At 41.5% G+C, this 17,589-nt stretch overlaps 2 protein-coding genes across 5 annotated transcripts in view; both read left to right on the plus strand.

The window, feature by feature from the left end:
- Nucleotides 1–1,877: 1,877 nt before the first annotated feature.
- Nucleotides 1,878–13,632, plus strand: casp2 (caspase 2, apoptosis-related cysteine peptidase). Of its 4 annotated transcripts, none has more exons than XM_061717062.1 (13): nucleotides 1,878–1,999; nucleotides 3,479–3,642; nucleotides 7,173–7,343; nucleotides 7,426–7,494; nucleotides 7,743–7,865; nucleotides 8,087–8,156; nucleotides 8,968–9,062; nucleotides 9,288–9,470; nucleotides 9,843–9,971; nucleotides 10,061–10,151; nucleotides 10,972–11,172; nucleotides 11,838–11,947; nucleotides 12,034–13,632. In XM_061717062.1, exons 2-13 carry the CDS (start codon nucleotides 3,493–3,495, stop codon nucleotides 12,166–12,168), a joined length of 1,527 nt encoding a protein of 508 aa, XP_061573046.1. In that variant the 5' UTR covers nucleotides 1,878–1,999; nucleotides 3,479–3,492; the 3' UTR covers nucleotides 12,169–13,632. The 4 variants fall into 4 exon arrangements, with proteins under 4 accessions (XP_061573046.1, XP_061573047.1, XP_061573048.1 ...); XM_061717063.1 differs by having other exon boundaries at nucleotides 10,972–11,160; XM_061717064.1 differs by lacking the exon at nucleotides 7,743–7,865.
- A 136-nt stretch (nucleotides 13,633–13,768) lies between these two features.
- Nucleotides 13,769–17,589, plus strand: part of clcn1b (chloride channel, voltage-sensitive 1b) — a 36,678-nt gene continuing 32,857 nt past the window's right edge. Inside the window, exon 1 of the mRNA XM_061717059.1 lies at nucleotides 13,769–15,128. Coding sequence (XP_061573043.1) covers nucleotides 15,078–15,128 — 51 coding nt within the window. The 5' untranslated portion in view covers nucleotides 13,769–15,077. The remainder of the gene's footprint in view (nucleotides 15,129–17,589) is intronic.

Raw genomic sequence — 17,589 nt, forward strand, 5'->3', positions numbered from 1 at the left:
GATGATGAGTGGCTGATGCAGGTCTATGTGCGGCGACCCAGTGGTTTTTTTCCACACATCACCATCGCTGCTGATCTGTGACTCTACGCGCGCCCGTCTCACAGACAGTGTAAAAAAAGAAGTGAAAAATATGAACGCTGCGCTTGCTGTTATTCCGGGAGGTCTGACGAAGGAACTCCAACCGCTGGACGTCGGTGGGAACCGGCCGTTCAAGGTGAAGCCTGAATTATGGTTCTGCGTTAAATCGACGCAGAGCCTACGCCATACCATCCGGCGTAGGCTCTGCGTTGGTTAACGCGGAACCATAATTCAGGCTTAAGGCTGCGAACGGTGTGGGAGCGATGGATGACTGAGTGTGAGTGGAAGAGTGGAAAGCAGCGCCGGGCAAGTTACGCCACAGTTTGCAGATGGATTGTTGATGCGTGGGCTAAAGCGTCTGCTGGGACTATTTTGCGAGCTTTCGCAAAAGCCGGCATTTCCGAGGCGCCGCACGGCACGGAAAGTGACTCTGACAGCGAGGAATTTCGGACTGGCACAGCTGATTTAGCGGAGCTCTTTAATGCAGAAACAGAGGATGAGACTTCGATTAATGTAAAAACTGAAATAAAGTACAATCAAACAAAGTTTTACTCCAGCTCTATTTTTAAATAAGCACACGTGTGCTTGTGTGTGTGTTCTGCAGCGCGTGTGTGTGTTTTGCGGCGCGCGTGTGTGCAGCTCCATGTCTGTAGACGGCGCCTTTTGGGTCGGTGCGCCGTATGTGTGTTTTAAAACCAAAAATTACACACAAAACTGAGGGTGCGCCTTTGCACACGGTGCGCCGAATGGTCGTGAAAATACGGTACACATTTTTACGGCTTTGACTGCTTTACGGCATACGTCACTTCCCCCTCCTTCCCGATTCGTATTGGAGACCAAAGCTGGGCGGGGCTTGGAGCGCAGAGCTCAGCAGAAGCTGGTGTCATGGCCGAAGCAGCGGAAAAACCCAAGAAAATAAAAGTTTTATCGGAGGAGGTGAAAAAAGAAAGTGGGAGAGTAACAAGCTAAATGCCCGGACAAGTTCTCGTTGGCGTGAACTGTAAGACGAGGAGGGATGTCCGACCGTGTGTGTGTGTTCTGTGGCGCTCCGTGTGTGTAGACGGCGCCTTTTTCGGTCAGTGCGCCGTGTGTGTGTTTTAAATACAGAAATGACACACAAAACTGAGGGTATGCCTTTCCACACAGCGCACCGTATGGTCGCGGAAATATGGTATTTATATATGAAATGTCAGAATAGGTAATTTTTTGACGACACCCCTGAAGCAGTCAGACGACACCCCAGGGTGCCGCGACACCCCGGTTGAGAAAGGCTGGTCTAGATGACCATGAACACATCACAAGTGGTTTGACCAAAATCAGTGGTATGTATCACAAGTTTTATGGGTGTTGAATTCATAATATCCAATATCCAATATCAAACCAATTCAACCGCGGTAAAAATGTTTTAAACTACAGCGGACCATATATTCTGTACTGTCTCGTAAAGACAGTCATGTCTATTATATTGTCAGATTTACAATGCCCAAACCCATGAATTATAGAAGGTCTCTTATTTTGAATGTTTGCCAGAATCAATAACTGTCCACCCTCTTTTTTATCAGATGGCTCTCTATTAGAGGGATGTCTGTGTCAGTCTTTAAAGCTCTCTTTATCAATTGGCCCCTTGTCTGTGATTCAAATTCAAAATGCTCTTATCAACATCTCTTCGGTGCGGTTTACTATGGGGAGGGGGCGACGAATTTATACGAGCATGATGATTGGCTACTGGAAACGCCACTCAAAAATCCCCTTCATTCATTGGTCCAAATCCACACAATAACTATTGTAGCCCCGCCCCCCGTGGATCACCCCGCGGAAGTTTATCTGAGAGGACGTTTGGAACAGTGAGGAAGACGTAAACATTGTGCAGCAGCGGGGTTTCCTTGCTTTTTACGCACTCTGTTGCAGAAACAGAAGAACGGTAAGCTTTAGGTTTTGATAGGATTATATGACAGCTACTTAAATGAAAGATAATAGTCGAGGTTCCCCAGCTAGCTAGCCAGCTAGCGTCGGTAATCAGTCTCCAGCCTTTAAGGCTGATTTATGGTACTGCGTTACAATAACGCAGAGCGTACGCGGAGGGTCTGCGTCGATTTGACGCGGAACCATAAATCAGGCTTTAGTTTGGCATCAACTGTCACTTACACCTTTATCCGTGTAGATTTACCATTAATACGTGTAATATAGCTTCATTTATTTCATTGTGAGTTTCCCCTCAAATGCCTTGCTCGCTCGGCGTTGTATGAGGTTTTATTTTATACTTTACAGATCAGAATAAAACATCACAACGTTTATCGTGTGTCACAGTTGTAATCTGATATATTGTCAAAACAAATACTGCACTTTCACAATGTGTAACTTCTGAGTTAGATAGAGCTCCATAAACGTAAACACAAGTTTAAAGCAGCTGTGAACATGCAGTTCATGCAGAAGTCACAGTCTGGTTGCAGTGTTGGAGTTATATCTTTATGTTCTTTTATCTGCTTATAATATTGTTAGGATTTTATGAAATTGTTTTTTTTATATAAGATTCTACACTGGGGGTTTTCTCTATTTGCAGGGTCAATCCTGTTCAGGAGTTCAGCTATACAGGACTGTCTCAGAAAATTTGAATATTGTGATAAAGTTCTTTATTTTCTGTAATGCAATTAAAAAAACAAAAATGTCATACATTCTGGATTCATTACAAATCAACTGAAATATTGCAAGCCTTTTATTATTTTAATATTTCTGATTATGGCTTACAGTTTAAGATTAAGATTCCCAGAATATTCTAATTTTTTTAAATAGGATATTTGAGTTTTCTTATGCTGTAAGCCATAATCAGCAATATTAAAATATAGAAAGGCTTGCAATATTTAAGTTGATTTGTAATGAATCCAGAATGTATGACATTTTTGTTTTTGTAATTGCATTACAGAAAATCACAATATTCAAATTTTCTGAGACAGTCCTGTAGTTCTGCTCTTTTCTCTATTTGCAGGGTCACCTCCTGTTTTATGACCAGGCTGTTAAATAGTGTTTCTTTAGGTGAAGACAATGAAGAGAAGCATATGTTTTAACACTGATGGGTCTCATCCTTTATCTGGGTTGACATCTTAAGTAGGAAGAAATAAACAGGGATATACGGCTGAAGGTCTGATATGTTTGGCAGCTGGCTCCACCGATGGGGTTCAGGTACAAAACACCTCCTTTTTTAGTATAAATACAACTGGATCGATGACCACCGTGTGCATTTCTCTCCTACCTGTGTGGTTTGAGAAAAGTGTACCTCTGGCTGGAAAACATTGATGTAATAAAAGCTTGTATTAACCTTTGATTCTGTTCACTGGTTTTCTTATAGTGCACCAGACAAACAAACACGCAGATCTTTCAATATAATATATTATGTCCTGCACAGGTCGTTGTGACAAAATGTTGGAGTGTGGGATGCTGGAACGGGACAAACGGGCTCTTCGGAGACGCTCTGCTATTCTGTGCAAGCAGCTGGTTGTGGATGAGCTGCTCATTCAGTCTCTGCAGGCAGAAGACATCCTGACGGAGAGCATGGCTGAGAGCATCATGGTAATGTGAGCACAGACATTATTCAAAGATTCAAAACAACTTTATTAATCCCTTGAAGGGCAATTTGATTTGGCAGCTCACGCCCAAACACACACATAACAAACACATAACATATTCAATAGAACACAGAGAGAAAGTTGGCAACTGTGTGCAAAAATCTGCAATTTGTTGCATTAAAAAAGTGCTGTTACCAATAAATTAATTAAAAAACAGTCTATACAAACATTACCCTGCCAGCAACATGGAGTGTCTCCTAATTTCAGCGTCTCTGTTCATGCTTAGTTAATATATCATTGTTATGATGCGCTTTTTGTTCCGTAAGTTAAGTTTGTGGTTGAGTCTGCAAACTTTTCCAGCTATCGTTGGACAAAATTGAGATTATTACATGAAAAATGTGGCATTTTCCTCCCTGGGTCTCACCAGGCGCAGGAGCGCTGCAAAACAGCTATGCCATGCCAGCCAAATAAACATATATTCTATATACCATGCAAACACAATAGGGGCATATAGAATCTGGTTAATTTTCAAAATAAAACACCACAAGTGGGTTCTGAGTCGTCTGTCGACATTAACCTAACCTGTATAGGCTGTAGCTTAACAATTTTAAAAAAGTTATAAAAGATGTGTAACGACTTATGAGGATAGGTGGAAAATAGAGATGTGCCGATTGACCAGCCAGGGACCTGAATTTGATGGTTTTCAGCCTGACCGGCCTGACTGGTGATTGGCAGGTCACCCTCACTTTTTTACACATTACATCGGTACAGTCAGTGCATCTCTAGTGGAAAACATATTTGATCTGACACTACTCACTCAAGAAGGGACTAGACATTGCAAGAAATAGATTTTCATTCAAGCTGATTACCACATAACTGTCCCGTGATCTGGAAAACTTTAGAAGGAGCTTGCAATCTCACAAATGAAGCAAAGCAGGCAGTGCTTGGAAGTGCTCTTCTTTTGAAATGCACCCAGTGAGACATGAGGTTGCGGCAAGTACAGAACAAAGCTGGACCACGGTGCTTCCCCTCCTGGTGGGACTCGGGCCGGAGACTGTACTCATGTTGGCAAGAGTTTGGGCCAATCCCAATACACCCCCTACTTTCTACCACTAGCCCTCCCTCACTACCACTACCCCTAAAAAAGAAGCCACAGATTTTAGGGCACTTGAAATCTGCGTTGGTGTAATGCGAAACCTTAAATCAGCCTTTATTCTGGCGAGGTTTGAAAAAGACTTCGCAACAACGGGCAAACAAGTGATTATGTACATTCACTGAGTGAATATTATGAAAGTAAAATATATATTTCTCGCTAGAAATGTAATCAAAATGCATTTTTATGCAGAAACTAACTCAAAATATCAATTTTATTTTCTAAAAAATAAGAAATGTTTTTTTTTTTTTTGATTCAGTCCGCAAATGACGAAAAGCATTCTGGGAAATTTTTCTGGCTCTAGTTCATCTAGGGTGCATCCGAAAAACCCTTGATCCGTAGGGACAGATTCATAGCCACTACACTCTGAAAAGAGTGAAAAGAGGTATTGGGACACCACTACCCTCACGGGAACGCGCAAAATTTAGGGGTAGGGCTGAAAACTAGGGGTAGTGGGAGTATTGGGACAGGGCCTTTGTCTTTATCTTCATCAAACTGAGATCATCTGCTGATTTGACATCTTACCCTCATCAAACTTCTACTATCTGGAAATACCTTAGACACAGTCAGAAAACTCTATCCCTCCCTGGCATGCACAGCTGTCCTCATTAACCCCAGTATATACACACATGTCCACCATTGGAAGTCACCCTCCATTGAACCAAAAAATGCATTACATGAAAATAATCATGCACATAGACAGATGTTGGCTACAGATAGAATAGCTCAAAGGGCTGGAGGAAGCTGCTTACTGTCCACACTCAGATAGACGATGGTTTGCTCACCCCATTTACAATTGGGCATCTGGTACCAATGGTGTGAAATATGCTCTTGATGTGCTGAACTTGCTTTCATGACTTTGTGGATATGTTCCCTGACACCGACACCGGAGAGGGCAGGAGTAGCGTGGCCACAACTCTTGTCAGTCTGGGGTTTTTTTTGTTTTATTTTTCCCTTGTTCATACTGCCTTCGTGTGAAAAAGACCCAAGTTTTAAGATTGCAGTGTAAATTGCTCTGTTGGAGCATAACCCTGGATTCACACAGCAGGGTTGCAGCAACGCATAATGGAGGGTTATGCCCGACACTTCTGGTTAATGCTTCATCATGGCATGGGATTATTTATGCCCTCCAAAGGCAGACTGTCAACACTTGCATTTGGGTGCATTCTGTTTGTCAGAAGAACATGCACAGAGGTGAATTTCGCAGTTGAAGACAGTGATGATGAGTTTTATTCTCTATTCTCCTCTGACGTATGTTCAAAACGACCTGCTTTCGCTTTTTACCAGGCTCCCTATACGGGTTCATTGGCTGGCTCTAGTTGTGTAAATGCAACCTGTCTGGCTGACGCATGCACTAAGTTGGGAGGAACTGAAAACCCCCCCAACATTTGAAGGAGGCAACGCAATCAACACAATGCATTCAACCAACAATTCATTTCGGTAACAAGTATTCTTTAGAGACGGACCCAGACAATGAACACAACGCTGATATGTGAATCCAGTGTAATCTTCGCTAACATTTTGTTGACATTCTCATGTGAATATAAGTGGCAGTATTGAATTAGCATATAATACATTATTGATATGGAGATGTTTGTCACACCGACTTAGTTTTTAGGTGTGTCCTCATTTTGTCAGCCAGTGGAAAATTTTCTTCAAATTATATTTTGCCTCCAACTTTACTGATTACTTTCTTTTATAACCTTTTAATTAAGGTTGTGGTTAAGTGCAAGCTGCCTGGATATGTCTTTTTCCTCAGCACTTTAGTCATCTCCTATAAAGACATAAGCAAGGGAGGGTTTGTTCTACCAGAAAGATCACTTTTCTCTCATCTGTTTGGTTCACTGGCCAAGCAAGGCACAACACACTATTCCATATCTCTGCAGAATAAAAACATTATATTGGAAGAAAAATATGTACGTTCTCTGACTGCCAGATATCGAACTCTAAAATACCAGTGTAAATAACAATTATTGGGCCAGATAGAGAAATGCTACTAAATGCTGTGTCACTGTGCATTCACATTGTCAGTGAATCAGTTGGGTATTCCCCCTTCAGAAAACAGGTCAGTTTAAATTTGATACAGGCTGAAAGTTATAAAATGTCTAAAATAATTGGTTGCAGAAACAAAGCTTCACTTATGCACCGAACGGCCACATCAGTTTCACATAAATGTATATTGTTATCAGTGGCAGAAAGTTATAACTACCACCTTCAAAAAACAAGAGTTGTTGAATGTATGCTTCTCTGTGATTTAGAATCCTTTTGTTGAAATTATTACATAGAAAGTAAATGTTGCAAGTGTCAAGTGATGTGAATCTAAAATATTACGAGGTTCTTTTTGATTGTTCTCTGATATTCTTCTGACTCCACTATTGCAGGCTGAGAAAACTTCTCACAAGCGCAGCTGGCATTTGTTACTCCTTTTACCAAAGCGAGGACCCAAAGCCTTCAGCTGCTTCTGCTCAGCACTCCAGGAAACTGAGCAGCAGCACCTGTGTGACCTGCTTACACAATCACCTGAGAGAAATGGAAGAGAAACATATTTAGATGTGAGTGTTTGCATGCAGCTCATAAGCATATATCACCACTGAACATCGGAGCTACAGTATTCACGCAGATTTTTTTTTGCAGGGTATTCAGCCAGAGAAAGAAACAGAGGGGAAGTCTGGGCGACTGGAGGGAACAGAAAAGAAGAGAGAGGTGAGCAGAGCACATCATCATCAAACATCATGACTGCAGGCAGTGGCACTGCTGACATTTTTCAAGTGTAAGGCTTAAGAGAAATGGATGTTATAGCTTCATTTCGCATCCGTCAGCCCAATTATAGAGGCTTGCATTTTGAATAAAAAAATAAAATGATACCAAGTTTTTGTAACAAGGACTTTCACAGATATTCTTATTAGACAAAGAGGAAAAGAGTTAGGTATGCATCATCTTATTGTTTCCAGTTCAGCCGTCAGATAGTTCCCACTGCTCAGAGTCATCATTCAGACTCTGCCCCAGTCAGCGAGGAGGATGGAGACAAAGAGAGACGCAGGACAAAGATCAGAGGAAAGGATAAGCAGACGGATGTGAGAGTTACAAAATGCATTAATGTGCTATTACTCATGGACCTGCTGACTTGGTGAAACAGCTGGCTGATTCCTGACTAGTGGGTTTAGGGTTGCAGATGTCACACTGTCGCATCAAACAACTGCTGCAACAGTAAATGTCTAAATACGTCTTTGTCTACTGGGTCTTTGTTTCCAGCTAATTTTTGCCATCTTTTTGTTTCAAATTACTTTAAATTTAGAGAATAGAGGGTTCCTCTCTTCCACTACCAACTCAGGAGGAATTTGCTGCAAAGAGGGCGAGGACACATGGTGAGTGTTAATGCCGAGTGGCCATCTGCATTCACGTTAAAATAGTTTTCTGTGTCCAGTGTTGTTGTTTTTTGTCGTTTGTTTGTTGCCTTGGAGACTCGAGGTGGCGTCTGGACAAAGGGCTAACTATTGTTCAGTGTTAAGCCAGATAATTTATTACACATTTTGACGTATAAGACAATTTTTTGTAGAGATTACTCTTATAATGAATTAAGTCTTCATAGATTGATCTTTTTTGTTTTAATCTTTATAGTCATTACATGATTTAGATTTATCACAGAAAGAAGTATGTATGTATGTATGTAGGTGTATGTATGTATGTGTATATGTATACGGCTTAATTTAGGGTGGCGAATTATATTTTGTGTTGTAAATAACCGGGGCACGGCTAAATAAGTTTTTTTAACTTCTCCCTGCTCCATTTCGAGCATGCAAAAAAAGGAAAAAAAAAAAAAAAAAAAAAAGCCAGTGAGGCATGTTTTTGTTTATGATTGTTATGATTTGTATTATACTGTATTTATCATGATTATTATTTAACTATTGTTCTTTGGTTAAAATATATATTTTTTAGCATGTTCGAAATAAAGTTTTTCATTCATTCATTCATTCAAGTGTAAAAGTTTAGTTGCTTTAGTCTGCTGCTGATTTCAATACCTTCACGCACCACACCCCAAGAGTGACTCATCGACAGCAAGTTTGTTGTTTTACCACCACAGGAGCATTCATTGATCTGAGGACTCAGAGTAAGCAATTGAAATTGTAGCAAGTTGAGATTTCTGTTGTTTTATTGTGAGGTTCTTTGTGTTTGCAGCAGAGGCCATGGAGTTCAGTCTGGATGCTGACAGTCCCATAAACACTCCTGTTCTCCCGTGCTCACCAGACTTTTACCTCTCTCACTGCCAGCAGGTACAATTCCTCCCTTTAACAGGTCATCTTAGCAGGTCTGAAACAGTTCATCTCAGTCACGCTTATACGGTCCTTTTGAGAAATAATATGTATCAGTATATTCTGATCACGGAAAGAAAAGATGTGTAAACGTGACTAGTGAAAGCTTTATTTAGTTGTAAAAGAGTGTTCAAATGTTTTGGGACCCTTCGTGATTTAATCATTTGCTTCTTTTTGTCACTCAAGTCTTACAGAATGACTTCATCTCCACGTGGCTTTGCCCTGGTGATCAGTAATGTGAACTTTGACTCTTGCGCCGCCCCTGACCTTGACCCTAGGAAGGGAGGTGAGGTGGATGACGAGGTCCTAAGGAAAGTTTTTACAGAGCTGGACTACATTGTCAGTGTCAACCGAGACCTCACTGCTCAGGTAAGACCCACTTGGTCACTGCCTGAATATGTTTAAACAGGATTTATCTTATTTAGCTGGGGAACTTAGAGGAGGAGGAGGTTTCAAAAAGAGCAAGTTAATAGTAAACCCAGGAAACCCTTTGACTTCAAATAAAAGTGCAAAAAAGCATTTTGTTTGGTTGAGTAACTTTGTTTAAGCAAGGCTGGAGAACTGATAGAGAGTAGTACAGTTAAAGAACGATTTGCTTGTTTAGCCCAGTTTAACTTTGCTGGTGATGGGGCAGTGTGGTAATTGTAACAGACTTTGAATAGATTCTCTCTCACTCTAAATGAAGTTAAAAATGACGTAGGCTAAATTTTAACCTCGGCCATTTGTTTTATCTTTGTGTAGGGAATGAGGACTTGCATTGAGAACTTCTCCAGACGACCAGAGCTTCGGACAGTGGACAGCTGTGTGGTGTGTCTGCTCTCCCATGGCGTGGAAGGAGCAATTTATGGCACCGACGGAGGACTCCTGGAGGTGAGTTTGTATCATACTTTTCTGTCTTGATGTATTTAATATTTCATACACATTTAATATTTAAACATGTATCATTTGGCTACTTTCAGCTGGACTGGGTGTTTGAGGCCTTTGACAATGCACACTGCCCGCTGCTTCAAAACAAACCAAAGATGTTTTTCATTCAGGCCTGCAGAGGAGGTAAGAGATGATGATGATGATGATGATGATGATGATGATGATGATGATGATGATGATGATGATGATGATGATGATGAAGTAGTGATAAATATTTATTTTTAGAAGAGCTTGAGAACAGACAGGTGTCAGCCTTTCCCTCCACTAGCTTAGATATCGTGTGGTGGATGGGGCTCTCTCACTGTTCATCTGCTCAATAGCTCCAGGTGAAGTCAAAATATGCCACATATCCATATTCTTTGAAAGCTTGCCTGCAATGACCATTAAATAAACCTAATCGCCTAATTTTCAAATTTTTATTCTTTATTTCTTTATTATATCTGTCTCCACAGCTGATAATAATGACATATTTGTAGACCCTCAGACCCATTTTGAGCAAATCTAATGACTTCAAACACTCCCATTCTCCATCACAGAGCCAACCACAGTGATACTGCTGAACAACTATTAGATTTTCTTTGCTACTGTTTCCCATAGTATCTTAAATGAAAACCACTGACACATTCCTCTAATTCTGGTTTTGTTATCAAGACTTCGTCTGGTATGTATCTCTCATAGGATACAAACCTTTGTGCGGTTCTGTGGACACCTTTTGATTAAAATGTAAACTGTAGTCAGGCTTTTGTTGCATGTATACATTTTTTTTTAAGTGTGCAGAAATGCTTCCTTTGTAGCCATACCATAAAGACTGAGACATCTCTGACTGTAAAAAAGTTTTCTCATGATCAGTCTCCTGAAGACCTTCAGGTTTTGTCTTACATCAAATATTGAAAATAACCTTTTGATGTGAAGGCCTTATTCTTGGTCTTTTTTTGTCTGTCAGACGAGATGGACTGTGGAGTAGAGCAGATTGATGGGCCAGCGAGGACTTTTTCTCCGAGTTGCGAACAGCGGGACGCTGGAAGGGAGGGACTGGGAGATGCAGACTCCAGGCAGAGAGCGGACATGGGGAGGCCCAGGATTAAACTGCCCCAGCGCTCAGACATGGTCTGTGGCTTCGCATCACTCAAAGGTCAGAGAATTTGTAAGTTCATCCCTTTTGCTTTTCTGGGGTTTATTTCTTTGTGAAAAGTAAAATGTGTTTTTCGGTAATATAAATAAGACAGAAAGGGTTTACAGTAATAGGCTTGTAGATTTATTTATTTCAACAAAAGCTAACATTCCAAACTTGACATTAAGGCCTGAAGATGTTGCTTTTCTGGATACACAGTCAGTTTTAATATAAGAAAGACCACAGCAAGAGCTTTTCAAATGGACAGCCTCCCCCTCTCACAAATTCATCCAGTCTCACCTGAAACTGCTAGAAGGGAGGAAAACATTTTAACTTTAGAAAGCTCTGCTCATGAATAGCAATTTTATTGTAAAAGACCACAAAGCCTGAAGGTTTTGTCAACAAATGGGGCTTGTTCTTACTATTAAATGTTAAATAAATGGTTGTAGAGCTCCAAAGCTTTGAAATTCTGTTTATTAGGTAGCAAAATTAGCTCTATTTTGATTATAGGTTTTGTTTACCGAGTTATAGATATGTCATCAAATTACTGTTAATTGAGCTCCTACCGTTGGTATAAGGTTTTTTGTAGTGTTGATTTGAGTTCATATCACCCAGCACTACCAGACCAGACCCCTCGCCCAGATCCCCAGATCTCATTTGGATGTATTAAGCAGTTGTTTGATCTCTTCCTCCTTAAGGCACAGCAGCCATGCGAAACACCAAGAGAGGATCCTGGTTCATCCAGGAACTGAACACAGCACTCCGCCTTCATGCTAGAGACACACACCTCGCAGATCTCCTAGTGCAGGTCAAGGATATGTCTCTTACATTTATGTACATCAGAGTATTTTATGAAATGTTACTGATTTTTTCCTTTTTTTCCTCTGTTTTCAGGTCAACGGTCGTATTAAGGAAAGGGAGGGTTACGCCCCGGGCACCGCCCATCACCGCTGTAAAGAGATGTCAGAATTCACCAGCTCCCTCTGCAAAGACCTCTACCTTTTCCCTAAGTACCAGCCCCAGTATTGACATGTAAAAAAGCACTTTAGATTGATGCACAGATCATTCCTTGTGTTGAAACCTCTCAGTAAAGGCAAACCAAATTGCCCGTTTACTGCCACGCACACACGATTCCCTCATTATACTTAACATTCAAATGGATTTTCTTTTTCCCTTTCACATGAGCACACGTTCATGCAAGTCTTTGAAAGGAAACAGGAGGAAAAATGTATTAATCTTTATGTATATTGAAATGAGTAACAGTATAAAACGTACTCGCGTGTCTGTGTTTATGCCAGTTAGAGGGTTTATATGTTAATCCCTTTCAGTCCAACTGCACAGCTACTTTGGGGTCTCATGATTCTCTATTTTTCAGACATATTTTTTACACAGATCTATTTTTGTGGCTTAGTTTTGTATGAAATTGTTTTATAGGGATTTTTACATCCGAGCTTTTATTTGTACGCATTTCTGAAAAAGTGACCATTTCTTGTTTTTAGCTTAGTGACAGGCAGGTGGCAGCACAGCAGAGACAAATGCACTTCACCAACTCTTGATCATCAACTTCATCTGTTCCGCAGTTCAAAATAGTTCATATTATCATGATTATACACAGCTATGGCGTTATTTATAATACATCATATAATCTATGATGAAACACTTGTTTTCTAAACAAACTATAAGAACATAATGTTCTTTCTTTCAGTTTGCCTTAAGAGGAAAAACATTTACTGGGGCAGCTTGAAAAAAGAAGGTTTATAAACATTCTTTTTTTTTTTTTTTAACTTGTGGATGTTTGTCAGGAGACTGCAACATTTTAAATGTAAATGTCTTGACTACACACACTGATATTTAGTGAGTTTCTCCTGTCCATGTCAGGGTGGAAGGCTGGAATTTGGTGCTACTTGTGGGGCCATTCACATGTATTATAAGCTTTTTCTAGTGTTTTTCTTTGTGTAAGAGCTCTATATTTACTGTCACTCGTGTATTCCACTATTCGTGATACAGTATGGGTAAAAGATGTCTTCCATAAACAATAATGCAGTTTCTTATAGCAGCTTGAGCTGTGTGAGGATTACTTGTTAGATAAACTTGTGACCATGGTGCTGCTTTCATGATGTATTGCATAGTTTTGGCACCTCTGCACTCACAGAAATGTATTTCTGAGCTGTGCGAGCATTCTTAGGCCCTCTGAAAACCCCAGTGTGAGCAGAAGATGTTCAGTTACAACAGTGTAGTATTAAGGACAACGGTTGAAACAGTATTGGCTGTTAACCATCTGTTCACAAAGATGCTGTGCCGGAGGTGGTCTTGTTTACCCTGCTCTGGAGCACACGCACTCCCTTTGTAATTTGTTTTATTTTTTTTCATAATGAGACATGATGTCAAGAGAAAAACATTTGAATGGTGTACCTGCAGGATGAAGAGATTTTGTTTCTGCCAACGACTGCCAAATGTTGTGTTCAATAAACAAGCCCAGGCTTTTAAAGATAATTCTTTGGTTTTCTTTTTCTCCTGCATGGCTGTAATTACTTATTTTCCTGTGATGATGTGTTTTAGTGAGCCATAGGGTGACGTTCCTTCACCAACATACATGCAACTCCTCCTATGCATGCCCCACTGTACTTGATCCTCCTTGTTGCTGTGTTTGTGTGTGTTGTTGCCGGCGTACAGCCTGTCCTCTCTGTTCTCAGGTGTAGTATAACTGGCTCCCCACTATTTCGCTGCGCTCAGGTCTCTCCTTGCTGCTGCTCCTGGGATGTATGTATCTCACACTGCCTGCTGAAACCCACCGATAATGTTCTTAGTGTATCAGATAGAGGCCTAGCCAGCTGTCCACAGTCATTCCTGCTTGACATACACAGCGGCGGTCAGAGTAACACATTTCTCTCTGGCCTCAGATGAAGCTGTGAGATTAGGATGTTATGTGCTAGCGTGTGGACCACAAAGCAGGGCAGGTTTAAGGGGGGGATCTATGTGTTTGTGGTGGTTATAATGGCAGCTTGTCTCATCAGGCTGAGTGGAGAGTAACCAGAGGAACCAGCTGATGAACTAGAGATGCTTAGATTAACTTGTCAGAGGGGGATTGGGACTCTTGTACAGTACAGTAGTGGAGAGCTTTCAAGCCTTTACGGCACAGATTCACTCAACTGCCTTCTTGCTCTGGATATCTGAACCTGCTGTAAAGTTTAAGCAATATGGAGATCACTTTACTTCTTGTGTGGGAGGGCACATTTAGAGATGAGGGCAGCGCTGCAGCATGTGAGCGTTCGCGGGGGATTGCCTTGCTGCATTGGCTGATAAGGTGTGAGCTGTCACAGGGGTGTCGTGTGCACCTTCCCGCTCACGTTGCAGGGGCAGCCCTATGAGGGGTGCCCTTCCAACTCCCACCCCCACCACCGCTGTCCAAACAAGAACATGCCAACAGAACACACACATACATACACACACACACGTCTAATGGCTGGCTGGCTGGCTGGCAGGGAGGGCACTGCGAGAGCTGCAAGTTCTGTTCGTGTGTGTGTGTGTTATTAGGTGTCTGCAGTTCTAATAAAGGAAAGCGCTGTGTCCTTCTCTGGCTCATCAGAAGGCTTTGCTCTGCTTTGTGTGCCTGTGTGATTTCTGTCTGTGTGTCTGTCAGTCCTGCGGTGGAGCTGGATGGCTCGCAGCCTCTGGATCATCTGGAGCGTTCGGGAGAAGATCTCATCCGTGCCTCGGTGCTTTCGTGTCTGTTCAAACAGAGTGTTTGAGATTAAGTCCCTTGGAGACTGGGAAACATTAGAAGATGTTTGTGTGTTTATTTGACCTGGTGTAAAGAGTATACGGGTGTATATATAAGACAGAGCGTGTGTGTATGTGCTTGCGTATGGTGCAGCCAACAGCGTTGGAAATGCTGGGGTGTCCAGCGAGGTTATTTTTGGATCAGTGACATTGTGTCAATGGCTGCAGATGCATCGCAAAGGAAGGCTCTGAGATACCAACAGACCCTGGTAGGTGTTTTCTACTCTACCTTTACCTGCCTGCCAGTTTGCTGTCCCTTGTGTCACTTAAAAAGTGTTTACCTTCCCCTCGAGCTCAGCCATTACTCCTGCTGCTTCTTCATCTCTATCATTTACCTGTCACTTCATCTTCTCCAGCCATGCTTCACTGTCCTCGTTCTTTTCCTCCTGCTTTTATCTCTGTTCCTCGATAGTTGACCCCTGGTCATTTCGCTTTCATCGTGCTGGCTCTTTTTCTTCGGGTTTTCATGTGTCTCTGTTACATCACGCCAACTCTTTTCATGCCTCCCAGTCAAATCAATACTCTTCATCTCGGCTCTCTTTGTGCTCTTTCTTCATCTTCTTTTCTTCTTGTGCAACTTTTTTGCAACTTATTGTCAAGTCCAGGGCTCAAGCACATTAACTGTCTATGCAGTTTTGCAGCACCCACACAACCGACATTGAGTAAAAGCAATAAATGGAAACTTCCTTTCTGTAACGAACAAGAATTGAGTTATTTGTATCTCAAACACCAGGCTCTTGCTTGAGGTTTTGCCTGTTAATGCTTGTTTTTTGGCCACATAGTTTTTTGGTTTGCTATTCGCGTATACTCAAGCTGCAGCCTTGGGAAGTCTTTTTTTTTGTGTCATGTGTTGGTGGTTATAAATACCTATATACGGGAAACCTGAGCAGACAGGTTAGATGTACATGCTGAAATGAAGTCATGTCACTATGTCATCTGTTAAAATGCTCAACCAGAATGGTTTTCTCAGAAGCATCTCGGCCAGTCTGGTGCATTTTAACCCATTATGTCCTGATGAGCTGTGCTTTTACCTTTCAATCTTGTTGCACCAGACTTATGTTATATACTGGGTATGTATGTGTATCAGTGGGTCGATAAGTGTGTATTTTTAAGAATTTGAATCCAAACATCTTTTTCGCTGCACGCATCAGCAATGTTAATTTTTGCAGAGCTGTGAATAATAAAAAAATGAGATTATAAGCAATGAAGCTGGAGCAGTTTTCGTGTGGTTTGTAAGTTACGGATGTGAAAGAGGAGCTTCATCGACAAGCGTGTCAGTGCACTCCCCTGCTGCTCCTCTCCTTCAAAAAGGTGGACAGTTGCCCAAAAATCCCAAATCCCCGAAACACCTCGAGCCTCATGTCAGATTTACTGTAAAAAGGAAATGTCAATTAATCACCCTGTTTACAAGTTTTAATGTCTCTGCAAAGTCACATGTGTCTCAGGTGTGAAAGCTGTGGTGGCGCCTGCATGGATGCGAGGGTGAGAAACAGGAGACTTGGAGGATCTGAGCAGTTTATGTTTTGAGCTGTTAATAGATTATCTAAATATAATTAATGTATTGATCAGGAGCAGGATGCAGCATTGCGTGTTGTTACTGTAGGTGTGCTCAGAAATTCAAACTGGTGCTGCAAGGGAATAGTGCGCATCTGTTTTTACTGCTTCCAGTGAGAGCTCAAGACCTGGTTTACAAGTGATTCTTAAGAGGTGAAAGGCTCTCTGTCTATATATTTATGCTTTAGACATAGAAATTACTTCTAGTCACTATATTACAACCATAAGGATCCTCTTCACACTGTGATGTAGGGATTTTAAATCTTGTTTAAAGTATGTAACAGTTTAGTTAGAAGTTAATACAGCTAATTTAACAATAAAATAAAAAAACAAATGTTATCAAATATAAGTTAAACCAAAAAAAAAGTTGAGGGGAAAAGTAAGTGATAGCTCGATACTAAGGTTTTTTTTTAATGTGCCCGAAAGAATCATAGAATATATTTGCATAATGGGGAATTTTTGTTCTTGGAAAAGCTCAAATTTAAACCGGGTTTAAACTAATTGATCTTCATAAGTGAATACTATACATGTATTCAATCTTTTATTCCTGTGCTTCTCTGAATTGTGGAGCTGATCTGCTGCGTACAGACCGTGCAGGTTACATTTCACGTAAATACTAATAAGTTCATGGCGGTTTACCAGTTGAGTTGTCCACCAGCTGCTCTCTGGACTCACACTAAAGAGCATCGCTGAGTAACCGACATATAACTCGGCCGTTTGGTTACAGCTCAGTTTTAATGTCTCCGACCTGCAAATCTCCAAATGAATGCGGGTGAAGCTGGAACAGGTCGGCCATGTCACCTCCAAGTGACACGAGTGTTTTCGACCCTTGACCTTCACAAAGAGGAAGCTCCCTCTGCGGACTCGTGTGAAGCTGACAGACACACTCCGGCAGGGTGGCCGGAGCAGAGCGCTGCTTGTTTGTGCGCAGTCTAAAGACGCACACACGCATTTACACGGACAGTTTGATCCAGCTGGGTGTTGCAGTCCGTGTGAGGGATGTGGTCGAAAACAAGGATGCACGGCGAGACGAGCAGTGAAATAGATCCCATAAGTCTCAAATGTTAGAGGCTACTAAAAGGGATAACGTTCACCTGCCAAACGTCTCGAGCTGGA

This window comes from Cololabis saira, chromosome 3, assembly GCF_033807715.1.
Source record: "Cololabis saira isolate AMF1-May2022 chromosome 3, fColSai1.1, whole genome shotgun sequence".
Taxonomy (NCBI): domain Eukaryota; kingdom Metazoa; phylum Chordata; class Actinopteri; order Beloniformes; family Belonidae; genus Cololabis; species Cololabis saira.